This window comes from Etheostoma cragini, chromosome 8 (assembly GCF_013103735.1).
Source record: "Etheostoma cragini isolate CJK2018 chromosome 8, CSU_Ecrag_1.0, whole genome shotgun sequence".
NCBI lineage: Eukaryota > Metazoa > Chordata > Actinopteri > Perciformes > Percidae > Etheostoma > Etheostoma cragini.
The window spans coordinates 9,225,496-9,249,174 of NC_048414.1; the positions used below are offsets into that span (position 1 = coordinate 9,225,496).

The window sequence follows — 23,679 nt, forward strand, 5'->3', positions numbered from 1 at the left end:
TGGAAAATGGCTGCAATGAAACAAAGAGTGAAAAATTTAAAGGGGTCTGAATACTTTCCGTACCCACTGTATATTGGTTTAATTTCAGTGTTGGGTGCATGCTAAGAGAGCACAGGATTAACTTCATTGAGCTGCCATCACTCCTGTGGGTGAGAGCAGTAAAAGGGGGGAAATACCTGCAGTGACACTATTCCAGTCTAGCAGTTTGTATGAGCGTGTGTTACCCAAGGCTGGGCCAGAACACACCGTTAGTACAGGAAAGAGAGAAAAAGAAAAGAAGAGACAGTCTAACAAACAAGCACAGCACAAGAGCAGCACTCGGCGGTCACTAAGCAAAAACAGACAGCACTTCACAGTCGCTATGCAAAGACAAACTGTAATCAGGCCTACTAACACAATCTCGAAAGAAGAAGACTGACGAGGAAAAAAGAATAGAGATGAGTAAAAGCTAGAGATTGAGCCAAAATTTAAGAATAAGAGAAGCTATAATAATACAAAAAGGGGACATGCAGTTGAAGTCTAGTATACTTTCTAAATTTAAGATGGTGCCCTGTGGAGTTTTCTTGTAAACAACTGAGTTGTGTGTATATTGTGTGTCCAGTTGGTCTAATACACCTTTCTCATAAAAGCCTCAAAAATTTTAACATTTTAAATTGTTGCACGTTTCTGCTACTAATGGTCAACATATCGCATTTTACGCATGCTTGCGCATGTGCGCCACTGTCCACAGTATAAACAGAACATGGACAAACTTGTTAAAACATTCCTCCACAATGCTACTTGCTGTCAAAGGTTCCACAGGGTACCTTTAATGTTGCTCTGTCGTTGATACAGTCTAGGCATAGCAACAGTGAACAGGGTTCTTTTCAGAATGGTTTTGCGAGTTAAACCTGCAATTTGGATCAGGAAAAACTGTTTGAAAACAATGTGAAAACTATTCCAATTACACTAGTTCAGATATGAATTTTAACCATTGTATGTCTAGACCTTTATAGCAGATTTTTACTATAATCATTTTTAGGGTCCTGTCCATCTCTGAAAAGAACCCTGCTTGTCCTAACCCAGCCATCATCATCAGCACTCCCCTCTTCCTAAATTCTCAGACATCCTTGAGTCAAAGCGGTCAAAGAGAAATATTACTGAGGCTGCGGAGTGGACTAAGACAGTCCAACACCTTTAACAGACAGGTACTCATTTAAAGAGCAAATGTCTTACTATCATCAATATAAATTTCTTTAAATAAAGTTTACAAAATGAAATAAAAAACCTAAGGATTTCAACCCAGAGATGGAAGAAGCCTTTTGGAAAACTCAAGAGTTTATATGAAACACCCCGGAACCTCACCACAGCAGCACCACCTGCAGCCATAAACACCAGACGAAAAGCAGCAGGCAACAGACTGGAGCCATGCACCACTATAGCACCTCACCTCCATGAGGCAGCACCACAGCACAGTTATAGTGACTAGGGCACACACACACACACACACACACACGCACACACACACAAACCATGTCCGGCACAGACCATCCATTACACAAAGCCAGTCAAACCACAAGATGAAAGTTGCCCCTATTCATATAGCTGATCATAGCCTATCCTAACTTCATCTTTTCCATCAAAAAGCTACAAAGCTGCAATCTGTAACAAAGTGTAACCAGGAACAGCTTTCACCTTCTTTAGAAATTTGTATATTACTGAAGACTTTCATCATGATTTCTCTTAACAATCAAACAGTTTGGGAACATACATGGGAAAACTGTTCAACACAAATGGATAATGGGCAGCATTAACCAACAGCCAGATTCAACAAGACCAGACACTCACGCAACATTGTAAGTCAATAGAGGATCTCGCTTATGTCGTTCACTCACCAGGGTTGTGTATGCGGTCTAGTAGTTTGACAGAGCGGGCGCTGACCACTCCACCAACATGAAGCAGAAAACCAGGTGGGAAAGACGTCAAGGTGAAGAAGGGGAACTCCTGCCGGTGGAAAACAGCTGGGTCACTAACAGTAAGGGAAAACACACTCTGGAATTTTCCAGTGTATTTTTGCTAATCATATTAAGTGGCCTCTCAATGGCTATTGTATTTTTCTTGACTTAAGGGCAAACATCAGTGTTGTCCCATGTCCTGTTTTCGCTAGGTGGAAAACATGTTACAAAATATTTATTATTATGTAACACTTAATATTATTTTAAGAAGTACATATCAACACTTTGTAGTACAATCTTTTTTATATGGCTTCAAAAACAACAACTTACAATATGTAAAAACAGAGAAATCAAAAAAAATAACAGCGCACAATAATTAATTAATAATAATTCATAATTAATATCTTCAAGACATATTAAAAACTGCACACTTTAGATTAAATTGTCTCTCTCTTGGCAAATTATAAAAATGTATTGATTAAAGACACCTGTTTTTCTATGTAGTGTATCTTTGACTAAAATGTGTAAACTTGGGTTATAATACTGCTACAGTCTTCCTTTGGAAAAATGGCAGCATGCAGCAAGGATTGACTGTGACGGTGCCCCCCCCCATGCAAAGTTTACCCCTGAGGAGTCCCCACTCGCTGCATTCCACTTGTAGACACAAACGTGAGAGCATTTCAAATAGATCTGGAAGTGATTGGGAAAATGTGTTTTCAATAAAGCCTACATATTTTGTGTCACTGATTTTGTGATTATTTCAATCCTTACAAATCTATACAAATGCATTAATTAGGTGTGGAGTTGAAAGTGAAGAACACACACACAAGGGCCATCGCTGAGGATCAGGCCTCTGTTTTACATGCTTTTCTGTCAACTAACAATTAGCTGGTCCTCTTCTTACAGTCAAAACATGTTAATGCAAATCCATGCAGTCACTCACAAGAGGAGCTGGAAATACTTATATTTCTATTTACTGATCCTTTTGGGATGACTCCCGCAAGGAAATTGAAATTTCCAGCAGCAGTTTTCAACAGCTTACAAAAAAGGTCTCAAAATACAGCGCAGAGAGATGAACTGCCTGTTAGCATCTTGGTATTCATCCTTGGATGAAGTGATGACCAGTGACATACAGAAAATCTGAGTGACGTTGTGATTTCCAACCATGCAGGTACAGTATATGTGATGAATGGCTTCCATAGGGAAAACAAATCCGGTGGGACTACTGATACGTTTCTTTCTTGTCAAGTACTCCAGCAAGAAAGACTCATTTGACTGACAGCTCCTCCCACTCGGAGCAAGGAGGAAAGAATGAGGTGATGAGGTGAGCGTGCTCATTCCCGTTGTTGACGCAGGGAAATCAATACAGACTAAAGTCAGAAAGGAAGGAGGTGTTTAACATGAGAATCCAGATGGCACACACACGCACAGTCACACGCCCCTTCAAACTTGAGGAGAACACAAATCCTAACTTCCAGCCCTCCGTCTAACATGTCTGAACCTTTTAGAGTGTGGTGGGTGCCAAGGTAACACACAACAGGGGCCACACAAGGACCCACTGCTATGTTGCTCAGCCCAGCCTGCCCCACTGAAATCTACAAACAGTAGAGGAGGGACTGGTTAGGAGTTGATTCAGACTTAGTGGTGGCCATCAGCTGGTCAGGATGTTAGGGGAAAGGTAGAGAGACAGAAAGAGAGAGAGAGAGAGAGAGAAAGAGAGAGAGTGTGAGTGTGTCACACTGATGGAACATACCCTGGCGTTTAACAATAACCCAGAGGAGGACGCTCCCTGAGTAGCACAAATGGTCAAGAGGACAGAGAAAGGGAACATTACTTGCTCTTACACAGACCCACTCCCCATTAAACACTGAAGTGTAAATTTGTGATCTTTCACAAAGAATGCAGCTGTGTGAATATTGTGTTACACAGAGTAACTGTCTGACCCTATGTCCAGACATCTGAGGCTGATACGCAACGCAAACTGGATGTCAAAGCATTAAAAATCAAAAATGCCACGCCTAGCTTGCTGCTGGGACTTGTGTTGCCGCTTGAGGGTAGGAATAAGAAATAGGTTATAAAAATGTTTCTATTTTTCTTCTTCTGTGTTTAATTGCAGTAATACAGCAATTCAATGACTTCCCAGCCTGAAGCAAAACACCATGTACAGTATGTGTATGGGAGATTCAGTGAAACTGCACACTTTGACTTTTGCAGTGCATTTCAGTCTCAAATGTCTGCATATAGCGTGAGTAGGGAAACACATTTCTGAGCATATGTGAGTTTTGAGTCATCATACCCTCTGCTCAAGAGCGGTCTGCGTCTGCTGTCTGAGCAGGGTCTTCAGAGGCCCTGCCTCCTTCCCGGCGCTGCCCCCACTGCCCATTCCTGACCACAGAGGAGAGTTTTGTCACTTTCAACACACAGGTCAATGGACTTAACAGCCAGTCAAGCAGTCAAGTGATTATTACATTGCAGTGTTACTGTTATTATGACAAACCAAGTGAAAGCAACAGCTGGAATTACGCACAACAGTCAAAAGTCAGTCAATAAACCTGCTTTATCCTCATGCTAACACTAGCCTACTCTTAACATTTGTTCTTATGCGGGCATAGATTGTGGACCTAGAATACATTTTTAAGTATGCCAGAGAAACAAACCACATGCTGGAGTAGGAGAATCCAGAGTAGGGACTCAAGACTTTGAGTAAGTAATGTTGCCTCGCAATGAGCACTAGGCAGATGCACCATGCATGTTGAGTTATTTGTTTTGAATAACACCAGTCAAGTCAATATGAACAGTCCTGCTGTTGACCCAATGTACAAGAAAGGCTCCAACACTACAGTATTGGAAAGTTCTGTTACTTGATGACACACATCAGGCCTACTATACCGGAGGCTGCCAGCAGCAGGTCCTCAGTGAAGGACACGCTCTTTCTCAGCAAGACAGTGTCTGAGGGGATGGAGGAGGGAGGGGGCGGGGTGGTGGCTCTAGGGGCAGAGCCATGACCACAGCCCACTGAGCCAGAGCCAGAAAGGGACAGTGTGTCTGTGGAGAGGGAGGGAAAGATGGGGCAGAGGAAGATCCCAGGTCTGCTTCTCACTGTATCCACTATCCAGCAGAAAAAAGATGAAGGGTGAAAAGAGAGAAACAGATATATTGAGAATGGAAAGGCAATGCACTGAGGAGAGTGGTCAGAAGCACAACGACCAAGGAGGGGAAGAAGGACGTGATCGGGAGAAAGTGGACAGTAACGTAGAGGGAGAGATTTAATTGCGGTTTTGTTTCACTTCATTAATTCATTAAGCAGGGCACTGAGTTCATGTTAGCCGTTATGTTGTTCATATTTTGTTTTGCTTTAATCGCTCATTCTGAAACCTCTGCGACAATTGTCGGCATTTACCATGGATTTAACTAACAAGCTTACAAAGTTCTAATTGGTTGACGGCTTCTACAACTGGTGAGCAAATATTATCAGTGGGCACAACAACAGACCCATTTCAATCGGCAAACAAATCGAAAAGGCAGATCTCTGAGGCCACTCAGAGATCTGGAAACGAGCCACAGAAAAGAGGTATGCAAAGGATAAGGATAGTCAAGTTAACAAAAAATTACGATATGTTAGGCAAAATGAGGGGCATAAGAAATGGAGAGTGAGAATAGATGAGAGAGAAGAGGAAATACGAAAAAGAAATGTGGAGGAGTGGATGCAAAGAGGAGTGAGGCAGGCTTAAGGGACTGCTAGTTTCCTCCTAAGGGGTCAAGGGAGTGGCCGGTTCTTCATGCTATACAGTGATTATATCTGAACTTCGTTAAAATGTGCTCAACTTGTCCTTCAGGCAACAGACTAAACTTACCTTTTCCGCAATGATTAACCATAATGGCTGCTAATGAAGAAGTGACCTTAGATCAACAACAACACCCTTATGAGACACAATGCTTCTATTAAAGACCACAACAACAGGTGGGCAAAACTAATACAGAGATCTGGTGTGTCTTCACACATTTAAGCACATTTTATACAAACTCGAGGCTCTCTTGAATATCTTTTTATAATATTGTGAAAAATGAAGACACATCAGGCCACTGAGGACAAAGAGGAGGATGGGACACAGCAAAAAGTATATATATTTACAACATAATTTATTATAATGTTAAACTCAACCATGAAAGAAATGTATTAAAGAAATAAGAAAAAAAAGAAGAAAAAAAACACCACCAGACTAGCACCACAATGAGGTGAGGGAGAAAGGAGGGATGAGATGGTAGAGGGGGATGGGGCCAAGTGTTCTTACCCGTCTTGGGCGTCAAACTGAGGTCTGTGTCTGATGATGAGGACTGGCGGCTGCATGGCTTGGAGGGAGAGAAGGGGGGAGGAGAGGAGGAGGTGGTGGGAAGGGCTCTGAAAGGGGTTGGCGGGCCGGAGGACGAGGTCATGTCCTCACCAAATACCGGCCTGCCAGGAGAACATGACACACACACACGTCAGTCGCCCAACTCACCCTCTGAGTGAGTGTGAGAGTGTGTGTGTGTGTGTGTGTGTGTGTGTATGTGTGCGCGCGCATGTATGGGAGTTTTTTAGTGATGCCTGCCATTAAGTTGGAAGGTGCCTGTTTTAATGTGCTTGTTTTAATGTGCTTTTTTAAAGTGCTTTGGGTGAGGTGTGTTTGAGGTGCTACGGATGGCTGGAGATCAACAAAGCAAGAGTGGAAAGCAAAAATCAGATAAACACAAATGAAATGCGCACACACACACACAAACGCACACTAAACTGAAGTAAGCAACATGCCAAAACACAAGAAGGTCAGATTTAACTGAGGATGACGAGCAGAAGCATGTGTCCCACTAGAGTGAAGCAAAGGTCAGAGGACTGTACAGAGATCACAGGCCCTTGCAGATGGATGCGGCTGGGAACCTAACTGCCCAACCTCTAGTTGGAAAAAGACATGACAGGTGGAGGGATTTGAGGCTAGTATCAAAGTTGGAGCTTTCTCTGACAAAAGGTATAAGGGTCTACCATCCTTCTTTGTTTTGATTCCTCTGTGTACTCTATGGCTTTATTGCCAATCCATGGTTGTCAACCAACCAGACTTCAGCAAATGTATATTCACTTTTCCCATTCCATATAAACATCACTCTCTACTTCTTTTCTTTCTCTTGTATCTATTTCCTTCCCTGCCTCTGCGTACCAGTGAAGATGAGTGTGGGAACAGAGACAGAGAAGTTCTGGGACAGTCTCTGGGAGCTGCAGGCCAAATGCACTGGGCTGTTGTGGGTGGAGCGGCATCCGTGGGTAAGGGGGGACCTGGGCCAGTCAGCACGCAGAGGGAAGAAGACAGATGACCGTTTGGACACAAGAAGTGAGAAAAACACCAATCCGAATGTAGCCAGAGAGCCAGAGAGGGAGAAAGACACGCACACAAGAACCAACACTACAACATTGCAATAGAGTGTAATAGGGTACAAAAAAGGAAAAATAAGTTTGTTTTACACTATCTCTATGCCCCTGTTTTCCTTTTAAAAAAGCATGTGAAAGCAACTGGAAACTCATGCATAGCTCTCAGCTGAAGAGCTCAGTCTCACACGAACATGCGCTACAGGGATGCAAAATAAGATAAAGGCCTAAACAGGCACAGGGACAAGTTAACCTCAAGAGAAATTTTTAAAAATGTATCGTAACAATAACAATCAACATAAGATGTGAAGGAGGAACCATAACAAAATCACAAAAGGTGTTTATATCCCTGATACACACAACATCACACACACTGACACACAGATACACTGCATGAATGCAAAAAAAGGAGGCACACATGCACTTAACTGTAGGTATGCTTCCAGTATTTGGATGAAAACACAAGCTCAATAGCCAGGGAGGGGACAACAAAACAAAGTGAAGGAGCACAGTTTTAGAGGCTGAGCAGAACACGTGTGCTAAATATTCACTAAAAGACGCAGTACTGAAACATGCCAAAGCAGAACAGAAAGCCATGCAAGAGCGGTCAATAGAGCAGACAAGGGAGGATGGGGACTGAGGATGGCTGTGTGTGTACTGTACATGTGTGTGTCTCAGGATATGTTGTGTTATGTTTTATAATGCAATACAGGCGACATAATAGACACAAACTACAAAAGGGTGAATCAAAGATTCTGAGACACACACACACACACAGGAGTAACGGCTAGACTACACACAGACTAACATTCAGTACGTTTGGTCCACACGCTCTCCATATCATGGGCACACCGATCATTTTTCCCCATTCTCACATACTAGATTTACAGTGAAACTTGCACATAAAAAGAGGCAGGGTCCATGCTTGTGTTGTTGGTTCATACTTACTCTTTTCCATCCTTAGAAGGGGAATTGCAGGCATTGGAAGCAGGCGCTGTGTTAGGGTGCATATGTGTGTTGGTGTTGGGAGCGCTTCCAGAGCTGAGTTTGTCCAGTGTGCAGGCAGTACCTATGGCCCGGACCACCAGGCCCGACTCTCCCTCCAGGTCAAAACACTGCAAGTAGCCCACCACAGCATTCCCACCCATCTCCAGTACCTTAAGCCCTATTTTCCTCTGCAGCTCTCCTAAATAGGGGATAACACACAGCCACATGAACAAGAGAGGGGGAGCACAGGGAGGACTAAATTCCTCTTCCTCCACAATGACATGAAAAGAGGATCACTGTGAATTTTCTTACCAGACATGAGAGAGATGAGCCTCTGACGGGCCTCATTGGAGGCCCGAGGACTTCTTATTCTGTCGATCCACTGGTACTCTGGATCTTCATTCACCACAAGTTCCTCCACAAACCCGTGCACCATCGCTGCCCTGTAGCAACGTGGAATGGATGTGGCTAACATTCACAAAGAGACAAACATCACATAGAGTGAAAGGATTTTAGATTAAATGGGCAAAGTTTCTTCTAAACCTCACTTCAGCTGTTATTCCATTTTTAGATCACAGACACTATCGCTGCAGACGCAGCTCGTAATCTTATTGATCTTGGAAATGACATACTTTCCATCAACATTATTATGTCCTCACATTAAACATCATTCATGCATTGCTTCATAGGTAATTGCCCTATACACTGTTGATGCATTTTATGCACACACATTGTGTCTTGTGAAACAAACTGTGAATCAAAAAGTCAAGTCAGACATACTGCAGAAGAACTTGACCCCACAGGAGGACTGTCTGAAGCGGTTCAAATCGTTGAAAAGTTCCACTTTGACTAGGACATTGATCTCCCCTCGAATACCTAATAAATAATGAAGAGAGAGAGAGATACATAATAATAGGGAATGGTACATAACAAGAGGGAAAAGTGTTTATTATGGTCACATTAATTTATTCTTGTACCATGGATGGTATCATAGATGGGAAACCAGCCAGAAATGACAGAGGCAGCCTCACTGCACAGCAGCGGGTCAATGTCAATGTAAACTTTCCCTATGGCATCGTTAGCACTGTAAGTGTCGTGGTCCAACACTGTGACCTGCAATGGTTCATCCTGCAGGTCCTCATCATCAACCTACACAGCAAGAGTAGAGGACAAGATGACAAAAGAGGGCAGAGACAAGAATGTAAGAAAGGTTGGGTATTCTGCCATTCAATTACAATAATACTACCATAGCCTGCCATGTTTAAAGAGAAGCTCACAGCCATTTTACCTCAAATTTGAACCATTCTGAGTTCCACTGTGGATTGAGGGATTTGGGAAAAACATCGGTTTTGAAAGTTGTGTTTCCAAACTTAACCTGGGAAATAAAAGGCATTAGACACATCTTTTAAATGCCTCACTTGAGTGATAATGATGTACCAACCACACTGAAACCACATGTAAAATGAATGTCGTTATAGATGTAAAGATGGAATTGCTTTTCAAGCTTCACTTACCTCTACAAAAGCATCAGTAAGGTCACTGGCTCTGTCCATCACAGGCAAGTGGCGCCCTGCCACAATTTTTACCTTAAGTTTCCCAGGCATGATTCAATTTTAGTTTGATCTGTGAACAAATCAGTAACAATAATAATGTATCAATAACTTTTTAACTGACACCTGATGTTATCAACGCTGACAACAGTGAAGACTGAAGAGTGGGCAACTTAACGTTAGCTAACTACATGGGCATATGTTGCTGACAGTGTGGAGAGCCCCCTCCCTTATTTAACTTACGTTACATGTTCACTGTTGTTAGCTATTACGCTAGATTCCCTTAGCTAAACTAGAATGTAACGCTTCTAGCTTAACTATAAATAGTCTATCGCTTTGGTTCAAAGTCATGCTTTACGTACACTACAACAGTCAGTTAGCTAGATTATGTTAGCAAAGCAAGGCTAGCAAGAAAAGCCACTTAACGCTAGGTTAACTGCATTGCAGTCAATCTCTTTAGCTGTACCTGATCGGCCATGTTTTTACAATGATAACGCAAAACCAACACCTATGTAACAACAATATTATCGTGATGCTTTCAATGCAAAAAGCATCATCCTTACCACTGCTACAATATCAACAACCAGCTGTCAAAGCTGCAGAGGGACACTAACGTTTCTACTTTACTGTTGAGTCGACAGCCCACAGCTCGTCTGACCTCCGTGCATCTCCCATAACACGACACGTTAACGTTGGTTTTCAGTACACCAGACAGGAAAGTGTCGCTCAGTTTAGAAATATTAATCAGCTGGTATTACGGCTAAACAGATACGGCTGTATTAGTCACGTTAGGACAGACACATGTCACTGTTTAGTGCGTAAAGCTAACGACTAGCCTGCCTGATACAGTTCATGATGAATGAGTTTTAACGGGTTAGCATGTGCTGCCTTAAGGTACACCTAGTAAAATAGGTCTTCCATGTGAAGGTCTACACTAAAAGTCCCATAAGAAAGAATAACTAATAAACCTTTTTTGCAACTACCCTCACTGGAAAAATGTAAACAATGTATACATATGAATAAAATAAAAACCGAGAGAAGTATTTAAACTGTTTCTCTGTATCTTACGTAGCCACGTACACCCAAAAATACATTATTCCGAAATTAACTAAAGGCAGCATTGGGGTTTGTCTTCGACATGCGCAGTGTTAACAACCTGGTCCATATTCCAGGTGACACTTGGTTGGAGGAAGCAAGTACTCACCTTATGTTATACAATGTCTCTATATTATGTTATGTTATGTTATGTTATGTTATGTTATGTTATGTTATGTTATGTTATGTTATGTTGGTAACATAATGTTATTGGTCACTTTCGTTTCACTTGACTTTTTAATTACACTGTAACAGAAATGGATAAGTATGTTGTTGTTGTTCTTTACATTTTTCTTAGATTCAAAAAATCCCACAATGCACTTGCTATATTGTGTTAATGCTTTCTAATGAGATACTGGTGAGGCTTATTTGTCATGAAATACTCCAATGCTGGACTATGCGCGAGGTGGATTTGTCTCCCATAGAAGAGAAGCATGCCAGAGGAGGTTGACACCATCAAGGTCGACACTTTCCAACCCTTAAAGGATGGTAACAGCTATGTGAAATAAAGCCAAAAAAGATACAATAAACATTGAACCAATAGTTTCTTTTTGTATTATACGCACGCACACATGTCCACCTTGCAAATTGTGACAGAGCAGACATGCTGACCTGGTAATCCCACAAAAACCTGTAAAAATCCTGTTAGAAATAATATAAATATTGGTTACAAGGTTAGTATTGTCACTTTACATCCAAGAAATGTCCTTGGTTTGAATCTCAGCTGTTGTGTTTGTTTACATTTGTTCCTACAGTTCAAAGACACACATAAGTCAGGTGATCTGGGTCATAGCCTGCCTTCCCTATGTGCATGCTGGGAGTCCAACCTGTCTGTGACCCTGAAAAATAATGTACAGGAGTGAAGAAGGAGTGAATGTTGCAGGATGAACCTTTGATGTTGTCACTCAAGTCTGTGCAGTGATCAAGTTACACAGCTAGTGCACTTGTCCCGGTAGTAATTCATTTAGACCAAACTGAGGCAATGCTCTTCACGGTAGCACTCATTGACTCTTGCTCTTCTTGGCCTGAATTTTGGCTGATTCTCAGATGCACACATATTTCAATACTTATTAAAATCAACACTTCTATTAAAACCAATCGAATATGGAAACAGGTGTTCCAAAAACATGGTCATCAGATGGGACACTAGCATCTTAAAGTTTTCACTTATCCTATAAAATATTGTAACGTCTACTGGATAGATTGACACACAATTTGGTACATACATTCATGGTTCCCAGATGCGTGCACTATACTTGGGGGACTTTTCTTTTGCACCCTGGGCCTCTTAAAGAAAGAGTTTCATAGTGACTGAGTGGTTGCACCACATTGTGGATGACAGACATAGCAGCACCAGAAAGGATATTGAATATAGCAACGTGACCTCTGCTGGGGAGTAACACAAACAAAAAAAACAATCAAGCTTTTTAAGTATAGAGCTATAGATACTCATGTATGTAGCCTAGATCCTGAAGCATATAAACATGACCACACAATTACAAATGTGTAGCATACTCAAATACACACTGAATATTGCATAGAAAAAGTGTTTTCTGTTTTTTTCTCTCACAGTCCAGGATTTGAATGACTAGGCAAATGTTTTATTTTAGTTTGAGACTAAGGACATCTTCTTTTCCATTAGAGGGAATAATCTTGTCAATCGTTACAGTTGTTGAGTTAACAAAGTATAGATTCCCCGATAATCGGACCAATACTTTCTAACTGAAAGGTGGGCGGTGTCATAAGGCTAGATAGCAGAGTAGTTAGAAAAAAAGAAGACGTCTCACTTCCTACTTTTTTTGGCACCACAAATGTCTTCCTGACAAGATAACCGCTGCTGACTTGAGTCTTGAGTCAAATATAGACATTCAGAGTACATGTTGCATTTTTGTGAATAACAGGATTTTATGATTATTTTTCTAAAATCCAACCCAGATTTTTATCTAAGCGGAATGTGACAATGCATGTCACTGTATTACAAGTGGATAGGGAAGTGTTTAGTTGAGGGAAAAAGTCCAAAGAAGATCTGAAATGCTGCAAAGAGACAAGAAGCAGCTTTATGTCATTTTCAATAGAAACCAACTGAAACCTGCTACACAACGAGGGTGCCGTGGTTTTCTCTTTTCTTTTTAAACCAGAAATATTAGTGGGGTGATTCTTCTTGTTAATAGAAGATCTTTGGTGCAGCCTGACACATAACAGCCAACTGCTGTTAAGGCCATTCTGATTTCTAACTATTGATGCATGTTCTGTTACTGGAGGTGGCATCTTCATTTTTTATTACTGGACTATTTTTTTCTTTTTCAAATCTAAAAGTATCTTAATTGTTTATTTTTCAAAGATGCAACATTGTCTGATGAGTAAGTTCTGTCATCACACATTTTGAAAGTACATTTTACAGAGTGTTTATTAACATTGAAGCATTTTTGTTTGAGAATAATAACATTGTCTCTTTTTTGCTTGTGTATCAAGCAAAAAATTATTTCGTATTGTATTACGAAATTATTTGTATTATTTCTCTGGTCCAGCAAATTCCACATGGCCATCCCAGTGATGTAAGTTACAGACTGCATGTTGCACTATATTTTCTAACAGTGTTTAATGTAATTTAACATTACTTTTCTCCTCAGTGAACGCCAGAACTCATGCCTCCCCCGGCAGTGACAAAGGTGGTAATACCTATTTTAACTAACAATGCGTTTATGAACAATAGTTCCTTTGTGCCAATCTGTCGGGTAGTTATGAGAATGCATGTTTGAATGACTGAATCTTGTCACTCAGCTTCACAGCTTCCCTGGAAGATAACAATATTACAAAGAAAATGGGTTATGATAACATTGGTTGCAAAGTTTGAAAACACAAGTTGAATTGGATATGATCATGTTAACTATAATATGTACTGTATCATACAGGCATTGACTCATAAATTACAATTTCTTTCTTTCTGATGATCAGTAATACAAAGAAACTATGATACTTATGATTCCACTTTGATCTAAAGAAGGATTTCAGGGTGTATGGAGCATTGACTTTACAACTTTCTTGCTCATTCAATTTTAATAGATGTGTTACTTTTGCTTTGATCTTAACTGGTTTTAAGGTACATATGATTAAATATTGTAGCCTCAATGACTTAATGGCCTTAGCCTTAAAAGAGCTGAACATGGAGGTTGGTGACTGGCGTAAGAAACTGGAGAGTATGTCTGGTATGGAAGGCCGGAAGAAGATGTTTGATGCATGATGTTAGGGAGTAAGAACAGAACGAAAACAGGTATAATAAACAAAATGAATACATGATGTTACAAAGAAATGCTGCAACTGTTTTGGTAGAAGTGTAATCATACACAACTTTCAAGTCACTGTTGTTCTGATTCTGTTCTAAAGTACACCGTTTGTAAAATAACATTGTGAATACACAGTATATTACTGCCTTATAATGCTGTTATGTAAAATAATACAATAAATCTGTACATATTGCCTCTCCTTTGTTTGCCTCACACAGTGAGTAAGCCTCTGCTCTTATACTCACACCACAGAAAATGTATGCATCCAATTGTTTTTTTATTGTAAACAATCTTCGAGTACAATTTTGAAATTCATTTTTTATTGTAATTGGTTTGACAGAGTGCTTTGCAAGCTGTAGAGGGTATTGCAGCTGTTTTTCATGCACAGAGTCTCTGCTTAGCTATGCCAAGCTGTAGTATGAGATATTTTATGTCACAGTCAGGATATACTTAGCCTTTGCTCTTGACCGGAATTAATTACATTACAATAATAAACCGTAAACACCATATTCACGTTGTCCTTGAACCTAGTGTCAGTAAGATGATGGAGGGGTGACTGGATGGAGTTGACAGCTTCTGAGGAATTTATGAGCACTTGTGAGAATCTGTGAAAATGCTGTATACTATGTGCCTGTCTGGACGCCAGTGGTGTCCATGTTTCTGCCATTGGTTGTTGTCGCACTCCTGATTGAAAGGTGGTAGGTGTGATAGCGTGTTCATCCCTAACACACCTTTAGGGAGGCAAATTATCTGCCATACATCAACTTAACACACCTTCCTTAAGTTTGACAACATCTACACATTCTATTCTTATTATAATGAACACACACTGTAATGGAAATGAAGGTAAGAGATTTATTCTTTAGATTTTTCAAGGCAGTGTTAAATGGAGAAAACTAAAACTTGAGAGAAGGTACAGAAGCAAAGAGAGGGATCAGGAAAATCCAAAAACAACAAAGTAAGAGATGACGGCCAAACCCAAAAAAAGACATTTACAAAGCTTCAATGCTTTGTTACTAAAAAAACAAATGGGGGAGAGTGACATCACACATTTCTTGGCAGTGTTACAAATCAAAACCAACAGCAAAGTCTGGCATCAGACCAGAACTGTGTTGGGTTATAGCACCCTGAATGACAAGTGAAACAAGTCAACATGTATTAATTTGAAAAGGCTAAGAAATGCACAACTTTGTTAAACCGGAATGTGAACAATCTGAAAAAAGCTGCCATTAGTCTTGTCTTAAATAACAATAAAACAATGGTATATATATATATTAAAAAAAAAAATAGCACTATGATAAATACACAAGATAATTCTCAAACCATTGTTTCCTATCTGTATCCCACTGTTAGAATGGGAAGCTTCATAGACTGAGCCCAAAATAGGTTTTGAGCTATATCATAACAGTTATTCTTCTGGAAAAAATATTCAATTCAGCAGGTAGAACAAGAACAATGACAGCTGTCTGCCCAGACAATCTTGCCCTTAATGCTATACTGTAGCATACATTTACACATAGATTTTCCATAGCTTGTCCTGTCAAAAACAAACCCTATCGTTTCAACTGTACTACACAGGAATAATGTAGAGGTCATTCACTATAATCTTTGGTAAGAGGCAGTGTCAGAATCAGTGTCAAATGGAATTTCATATGCCAAACTATCTGTGATGCAAAACACAAACATACTTGTCTTGTCTGTCCTTCTCTGACAAGACTAAAGGATATGATTAAGAAAATCATTTTAATATATAATTTTTTTTCCAATTTAAGGCTTTTCATGACTGTGTAAAAACAGCACTATGTAGCCCCAGCACCTGAATAACCATCACAACAGAAGGCACATTTAATATTTAATACAACAAAGAGGGACGGGCACTCAACTAAGATAAAGTATCTGAAATGTCATCATCTCTAGAAATAACGTTGAACTCAAATGAAAAAATTATCCTACAAACATTGATAAAATAAATATAAAGTTTTTCATAAATTACAATGTGACAAATGAGGCTGTGTTTTCCACGTACATAATCTGCAGTGAAACACATATATTGTCACAAACAGTTAGGACTCATGTGCAAGACTTGTGATCTTTTATTAGGACACTTGTGTGGAGTGGGTCAAGAAATGTGTGTTTTGTCTTTGGATCAGGTCAGGTCCTTGCAGCCAGTAGTGCAGATCATCAGCGACATGATGTACTGCACAGCTGTATCTTCATTTGCAATATTATTTGTCAATGAAAATGAGACTCATTGACCAGTACCCTCACAGTAGTCAACAGTACATTCAGTGAAATAAACTCTGAGCATATCAGTAGTATCTCCTTAGCAACAACCTTTTTCTTCTTCAAAGAGCTGAGGTGAATGAAGACAGTCTATCCTATGTTACCGCCTCTGTCAGTCAACAGGTATTACAGTTATGTAGTAGGATTCAGGCCCGGACCTTAAAGTGCTCTGGGTGCCGTGGTTGTGACCGTGGCGACCGTGGTCATATTGCAGCGGGCAGGTAACAAGGTCAACTGTGGCTGGACCTCACCTGCCGGTTCCACATGCCACGTTTGGAGTGATAGTGGTGGAAGAAGTTCCTCAAGTAGATCCTCTCCACCTCCAGTCCTGCCTGAAGAATCCTGGAGCAGAGATCAGAGGAGAGTTTGTTTACTTACATTTTATTTTGTTGTGGTCACAAATGTTTTACATGTACAATATGCAACTTTTTGCGTGTAGCGGTCTCTCATTGTAAACATGGACTTTAGATGACATTGGGAAGTTGCGTGGAATTCTGGGAGTTGTAGTTTGTATTGTGAAACACCATCACTGGTTGGAATGCATTCAAGTTCATTCATGGTACGTTTAGTAACGTTTATTCATGTCTTTCTAATACAATAGTTCCATTGTCCCCTACGTGATTACATTTTTCTTGATTTGATTTGCAATGGTAGCTGACGAGTTAGCTAGTAAGCCAGTAAGCTCTCATTAGCCTGCAGCTTAAACCACACTATCACAATATATTTCACATGTCAATGTTATTTTTTGGATGGTATAAACACCAAATGGACAGGATGTGTTGTAACGCTAGCTAGTTATGCAACAAGGCTGAGAGACGGGTATGGGTGGGGATTGCCGAGGGAATGTCCGGAACGGCGAGGACGTTTGACGGCCGCTAGCTGGCTGGGGCTAACGGTAACTAGCTATTGGTACATGTCATGGGGCTGTTGTCAGTAGTGATGGCCAAATGAAGCTTTGTGAACCAGTGTCTTTATTTTCTGAGCCCACTAGATGGCGCGCTACGTTCAACAATTGGTTGAGAATATACTGAATCACAATGCCTTAGGCCTTTCTCTTAAAACCAAGAGAAGAGGTTGCGATCACTCAACAGCCCGAGGACATGAGGCATCCTGCAGTCCTCAACTTTTTTTTCGGTGTGATAAAGTCAACTGGGAAAAATGCAGAATGGACCCAATAAACAGCTGTCCAGAGAGTAAGTGATTACTGTAAACAGGACACATAGTTATTTTACGGGACAGATCAACCCATATTAGACCTGATATCTCGGAGCCCATGTAGCAGTGCTCCACCCGATATAGTCTTTAATCAAAATCTGCCTAGGAAATCATCTAGTCTTGTTAGTCTCTGCATTGCGATTTGTACTTGTTGTGAATACACAGGCCACAAAAAGTAATTAGTTTTCTTTCTTTTTCGCTCACTTTTACTAACAACATGCTAACCGGCAACATAGGATTCCATTCACTACGCCAAGCTAACTAGCGGCGGCGCTGCTGGTGTTGCATCGCACTAACACAACACATGCACTGAGACAAAAAAATGCATCGGCCCACCTATCTACAACTAGGGGAGACGGTGATAAGCTCTATTTCAACAAACGGTGGCGTATTCCTTTATGGTACCCACTTCAGAATCCACTGCTTTAGGGAAATAGAAAACAACCCAAGTATACTCTCACACTGTTAAGCATCATATGTCTGTCATGTTAATGCGTTCCGGAGCTTATTTCTGAATGTCTCCATCTGCTCCAGTCAGTGTTTACCCACGGATCCCAGAGTTATTTTAAACAATCAGGAGCATGCATTAACTTGTTACACTCAGTCCGCGCAAGTGGAGAGACCATTAACGCATGTCAGTAACAGCAACGTACTGAGTAACAACAGCTACTTAAAATGTTTTTGAAACTTTTTTTAATAAAAATGTAATGAAAACATAAATTACAAGTAACAAAAAAGACTCTCCATTGAGTAACATTTCAAAAGGGAGGACAAACCTGTCAAGGAGCTCCCAGTCTTCTCCCCCCCAGCGGTCAGTGAATTCCCTGGTGTTCATTCCTCCCACTGCGTCCAGATCAGACTTGTAGATCCCCAGCAGGCCAAAGCCATTGACCTCCCAGTAACCTGCAACACAGAAGGTATGGCCACATTTGCGTTAAAATGTCATGTCGGAAACATCCACACTTCTCCTGAAAATACAAAAAGTGCTTCAATTTTAGTGGTTTATCATGACCAATGTCTTTGTTTTAATATCATATCATCTCAATGTCAAAAAAACATAATTTCTTTTAAAAGTCTACACCTGCTACTTGTTAAAACTTGGCAAATCTGAGTGTGTGTGGCTGTAGGCAATAAACCAATCAAACATGTCAAGGCAAGAATGAAGACATGAGCTTGAAGGTTTTTGCGTAGATGTCCCCCTACCGCTGGGGTCACATCTTGCTTTTCTAATGACCGAATCTCCAAATTGACAAAGAAGCAGTGGAAGTAAGAAAATGTGCAATAATCATCATGTATAATCACCACAAATAGGCATGTGCAGGCGAAAACAACACAAAGGGGCTTGAAATGGTAACTAAACTAGTTAAACTAAACCAAACATTGAATGGTTCCTTCCTTTTCACTTAAGACTAAATCCCAGAGATGTCTTCTGTTATGTCTTTACTGTCTATCACCCTTTTTATTGCTGTACATCTAACAGGGATCCTACACAATAATTTCTCACTGATTTAACATCTTCTTAGTCATGTTAAAGAACTTAAAAGGGTCAAATTAGGAGTAAATTACAACATTTTTCTAAGCATCAAACTACTGTTATAAAAACACTCCATTAAAAGACTTTTGATAAATATGACTCAAGTATTAAAGTTTTAGCGCTACTACAAAAATGTCTATAGGGTTAAGGTTAGTAACAACCTTAAAATGAACTGTGGTCCTGTTAAAATAGAACTAAAGATGGGTGTATCTGCGCCTACCTCTGGCATCTAATGGCGTAGCTCCGCAGTCCAGCCTCAGGACTATTGGAGCAAAGGCCATGTATCCCTCCACGCAGTGCTTCCTGATTGAATCGATGATAGAAGGAGGGAAATGGATGTGGAGATCACAAAGAAACACAATGCTGTGGTCATCCTGAGGAAGAACGAGAGGGGAAATGTATATGAGAGATGTACGGTAGTATTACTATCTTTTCACACATCTGTCACTTCATCTTGTGGCTTTATTGCCAAGTGATGTAACAATACTCACATTTATAAGGTCAACACCTGCTTGCAGACCGGCAGAGCGCTCAAAGTTCCCGCCTAGCTTTACATACTGGTACCTGATAAATTTCACAGGCATAATTATAGTACATACATATCCTGTGTGATGAGCTTTAGTGTAAAAGTGAAACACACACACACACACACACACACACACACACACACACACACACACACACACACACACACACACACACACACACACACACACACACACACACACACACACACACACACACACACACACACACACACACACACACACACACACACACCTGGGGAGTGAGGATTTCTGTAGAGCCTTCCTCACATCCATGTCAGTGCTGTTGAAGTCAGCGATGATGAGTTCAAAGTTGGCGTCTCTAGTTTTTCGGAACAGTTCTTCCATGTCTACAATCAGCTGCTGCACCCACCGAGCCTGGTTTTTCACTGAGAATTGTGCAGATGAATGATCAGTTATTAAGGTAATGCATAAATAGACAAAAGGGCAAAACAACATCAAGAAAAATGCACTGTCACACTGAATGGATGCTCCAAAAAAAGAAAAGGATTCACTAAGTAGAACTATGACATTTCCACATCACAGTTTAATCAACTATTGTCCAATATTACATCTGATGAAGACATAATGTAGAAAGCCATTGCTCTAATCAATCTTTATTTATTTTTTGGGGGGGAAGCAGTAAATCAGTGTGCTAAAACATTTTTCTTAACTGTAAAAAAACAAAAACACAAAAAATTACTTTTGACATTTCACTTTAAAAATCTTATCCCAGGAGGACTTTACTTGCTCCCAAAACATTTCAGGGACTGGCTGATTTGGATCCTTCCCAAAAAGTATTTTTCAAAAAGTCAACTGACATCTGAGTCTTTATACAGCTCTGAATCTGACACTGACAGTTACATAATGGGACAAAAAAACACATATCGAAGGCCTTTCTTCCTTTGATTATTGATGAAACACTGAGAAGAACTCTATGGATGATTCATGCCTATAATTGTTAATATTACACCTTCTACAGGAGAGTTGAAGAAGTAAATGCTGACATCTGTCATCATTATGGTGAAATGTTATGTGTCTGAACTTTAACACCTGAGGACAATGATGATGAATATTTTTTGTGAATAGCAATACTCCAACACACAAAAAGAAGCCCAGCATAGGACTAAGGAAGCAGATGAGTTGGTGAATGTAATGGCTGTGTCGGGCATGGTTAAAGGTGGATGTACCCGGTACTATGAAGTGGACGGTGGCAACAGGATTCCAGCGAAAGCCCACCGGGTTACACAGCACCAGCTGAGGTTTGGGCCGTTGGAAACTGCTGCGTTTCCTGCTGTGGCGAATCAGAGTGTAGATGTAGTATGACAGGCGCAGCAGCTGGCCGTTCACATCTTTCAGCTCCAGCTCCAGAAGGTAGCGGCTGCCCTGAACCCCGTCCATGCGCTTCACAATGTTAACCACACGGGACAAGGTAAACCGCCTGCAGGAGAGAGAAAATCAAAAAACACAGTGAAATTTGCTTCAAAGCAATGATGCAATCTATGCACATGATTGTACTTGCTAATAAATTATATTGGAAGTAGTATTGGTTCCAAGATGTGACATGCTTAATCAATAAGTAGTGCCAAACTTTCACGACTGACATGTCGGCATTCATTTCTCAGTAAGGTCAGGGGTTTCCAACCTACCAAGCAGTTCCAAGATAAATTCAAGCCTTTGCAAGATGATAAACAGGAAAGGAGTTAGGGAAAAACATGTAATATGTTTATAAGTAAGCCTTTTCACTAAAATGTGTGTCTTTACAAGATCTCTTTAGGTCAGTAACATTATTCAAATGTATCAATTTGAGAAGGGCAGCTCACAACTCGCAGACATATATCTTGCAGAAGATAACCAGAGAATTGTGTTTGACTTTTTACCCATTTTAGATATTATGGAGAAAAAAATGTTACAATCAGGCTGATTCCTGCCATAAATCCGATTCATGATTCAAGTGAAAAGTCATGGATGCACATACAATTACAGTACTTACCCACGGTGCTTTTCATTGAGCTGGTCCATAAAAGCGTTGACCATGGGCAGAGCATCACTGGAGTGGAGAAGCAGGTTGCCTGAGATGTTGCAGCGCAGCTCGATCCAATCGGATCGATGTGCTTGAAGGTCCAGGTGGCTGATCTGGAAGGTCTGGCTCCAGTTGACCTCAGTGTCAAACACCGGCGCAGGGGTAAGGTCCTCATCATCCGGACCTACAAAGTCTACTCCTGGTCCCCACAGAGAGTCTTTTGCACTCTCCCTCCTGTAATGAACCTTGTCTTCTTCCCTCCCTTGGTCCTCCACTTCTTTCATATCCAAATGCTTTCTGTCCATTTTGCCTTTAGCGCTCCACTTTTCTCTGTGGATGCTATTTTCTAGATCTTGATCTTGTCGAGGCATTTTCATCCTAATCTCCTCAACCCTGAAGTCTTTGCCGGTATCTCCGTCCCTCTGATTTAGCCTCCCTACAGGGCGGCTCATGTCTCTCTTGGGAGTGGCAAAACGCTTTGTGGTGACTGGCTGGACCTCTCCGATTACAAACCTCCATTGCTTGGCAACAGCGGGTTTTTCAAGCAGAGCAGTATCATTCTCTAGAGTGTGAAGCTTTGAGTCTTTGTGTCTCTGGATTTGGGTATGGTTAATTCCACGGGACCTCTGGATGTTATGCTGTTTAGAATTGAGCTGCTCTGACAAGACTGCTGGTTGTTCCTTTGCTTTAAGCTGCTCTCTGTCCACTGGTCTCAAAGCGGCCTCTACTGATTCGGCCATTTGTCTCTTTGCTGGTCTTAACTTTCCTTTTGGTTTTATCCGTTCTTCTTTTTTAACCCCACTCTCTAGCTTCATCTCTATCCGGTTTTGTGGCAGGGGCGGGTGATATTTTGAGACTTGTGTTGCCTGCAGAGGCTCAGCTTGTTTCTGTGGGTCTGGCTGAGGCTGTGAGACACTGTATTTCCCTTGTCTCCTTTGCAACTCATGTGTATGAGGCTGCAACTCATTTGTGTGCAGTCTTGTGTCAGAGCTGTTCTTCAGCGTGTTGTTAGTTTCTTGCATGACTAAGGAGAAGAGTTTGCGCCTGCGTCTCTGAGCATAATCATCATAATCATCACCATAATCTGGGAAAAGGGCGTTATCCACCTGGTCCGGCCTGGCTTCCTTTTCTCTTTGATAGGCTTCATTGTCAAACACATCCTCTTCATCAAGCATTGATTTCCTCCTCTTGAAACCAAAATCTTACAAAAAAGGAGAGTGTTATGGAATGACTATAGAAGTAACTTAATTTATAGTTAATGAAAAGCAAAGCACAAAATACCTCGTCCTGTATTTCCTTTTCCCTGCATGTGAGGACGATCTAATCTCATGTATCTGGAGAAACCAAACCTAAAGACAAGAGGACAAAACACACAATTATGCAAAGATTTAGGAGAAATGAATTAGCCAGATGTTACAATAACTTCACAAATCAGATTTCAGATGGGACTCTCTCGTAAAAATAAAACACAAAACATTTTTCATCTTCCGCTGTGAAGATTCTCAGTAGATTGGAGGGTACAGCTCCCTCTGATGGTAGTATTGTAAACATACTTCGAATTCTATTCTGGCCTACAGTATGCAATTTCATTTAGTAGAGAATGTCACAATAAGTGTTAGGACCTATAATGTATTTGTCATATTTATCCCTGGTGTCTTACATCTTCATGTAGTAGGGGCTTTCGGGGTAGAAGCAGCTGCTCTCTGTCTCCATGTGTGTAAGTCGGGTGTAGTCTTTGGGGTGGATGTAGGACATGTGGACCTGGGGAGATCAAATGAAATGCTGGTAAAGCTACAAGCTAGCTGATGAATCATGAGACCTTGCATTATATCCGACC

At 40.8% G+C, this 23,679-nt stretch overlaps 3 protein-coding genes across 10 annotated transcripts in view; 1 reads left to right on the forward strand and 2 right to left on the reverse strand.

Moving 5' to 3' along the window:
• The window catches only part of miox (myo-inositol oxygenase), a 31,806-nt gene that overhangs the window by 3,396 nt on the left and 4,731 nt on the right, over positions 1 to 23,679 (forward strand). For both annotated transcript variants that reach the window (XM_034879836.1, XM_034879837.1), the window contains one exon: positions 21,929 to 21,943. In XM_034879836.1, the coding sequence (XP_034735727.1) occupies positions 21,929 to 21,938 (10 nt within the window). In that variant the 3' untranslated portion in view covers positions 21,939 to 21,943. The remainder of the gene's footprint in view (positions 1 to 21,928; positions 21,944 to 23,679) is intronic.
• On the reverse strand, positions 74 to 10,758 carry c2cd5 (C2 calcium dependent domain containing 5). 7 transcript variants are annotated; one of them, XM_034879828.1, is made up of 13 exons: positions 10,478 to 10,758; positions 9,828 to 9,936; positions 9,602 to 9,688; positions 9,291 to 9,462; positions 9,094 to 9,189; positions 8,626 to 8,781; positions 8,275 to 8,512; positions 6,227 to 6,387; positions 4,824 to 5,042; positions 4,231 to 4,319; positions 3,688 to 3,723; positions 1,875 to 1,983; positions 74 to 230 (listed from the first exon to the last, which is right to left on the reverse strand). In XM_034879828.1, exons 2-13 carry the CDS (start codon positions 9,915 to 9,917, stop codon positions 124 to 126), a joined length of 1,560 nt encoding a protein of 519 aa, XP_034735719.1. In that variant the 5' UTR covers positions 9,918 to 9,936; positions 10,478 to 10,758; the 3' UTR covers positions 74 to 123. The 7 variants fall into 7 exon arrangements, with proteins under 7 accessions (XP_034735719.1, XP_034735720.1, XP_034735724.1 ...); XM_034879829.1 differs by having other exon boundaries at positions 10,427 to 10,758; XM_034879833.1 differs by lacking the exons at positions 4,824 to 5,042; positions 6,227 to 6,387 and adding an exon at positions 7,121 to 7,236.
• Positions 15,894 to 23,679, reverse strand: part of b4galnt3b (beta-1,4-N-acetyl-galactosaminyl transferase 3b) — an 18,717-nt gene continuing 10,931 nt past the window's right edge. Inside the window, exons 12-20 of the mRNA XM_034879826.1 lie at positions 23,503 to 23,603; positions 23,124 to 23,191; positions 21,813 to 23,043; positions 21,010 to 21,260; positions 20,055 to 20,208; positions 19,766 to 19,838; positions 19,495 to 19,648; positions 18,517 to 18,643; positions 15,894 to 16,867 (exon numbers count right to left, since the gene is read on the reverse strand). Of these exons, the coding sequence (XP_034735717.1) occupies positions 16,756 to 16,867; positions 18,517 to 18,643; positions 19,495 to 19,648; positions 19,766 to 19,838; positions 20,055 to 20,208; positions 21,010 to 21,260; positions 21,813 to 23,043; positions 23,124 to 23,191; positions 23,503 to 23,603 (2,271 nt within the window). The 3' untranslated portion in view covers positions 15,894 to 16,755. The remainder of the gene's footprint in view (positions 16,868 to 18,516; positions 18,644 to 19,494; positions 19,649 to 19,765; positions 19,839 to 20,054; positions 20,209 to 21,009; positions 21,261 to 21,812; positions 23,044 to 23,123; positions 23,192 to 23,502; positions 23,604 to 23,679) is intronic.

What these genes read in the sequence shown, in the direction of transcription:
- c2cd5 (XM_034879828.1), bottom strand. Translation starts at nt 9,917, where the DNA reads ATGCCTGGGAAACTTAAGGTAAAAATTGTGGCAGGGCGCCACTTGCCT. An exon ending in TGGGGTCAAGTTCTTCTGCA is followed by an intron (nt 8,782 to 9,093) that starts GTATGTCTGACT and finishes TGTGAATGTTAG; the next exon opens with CCACATCCATTCCACGTTGC. An exon ending in CCTGCTGCTGGCAGCCTCCG is followed by an intron (nt 4,320 to 4,823) that starts GTATAGTAGGCC and finishes CTCTGTGGTCAG; the next exon opens with GAATGGGCAGTGGGGGCAGC.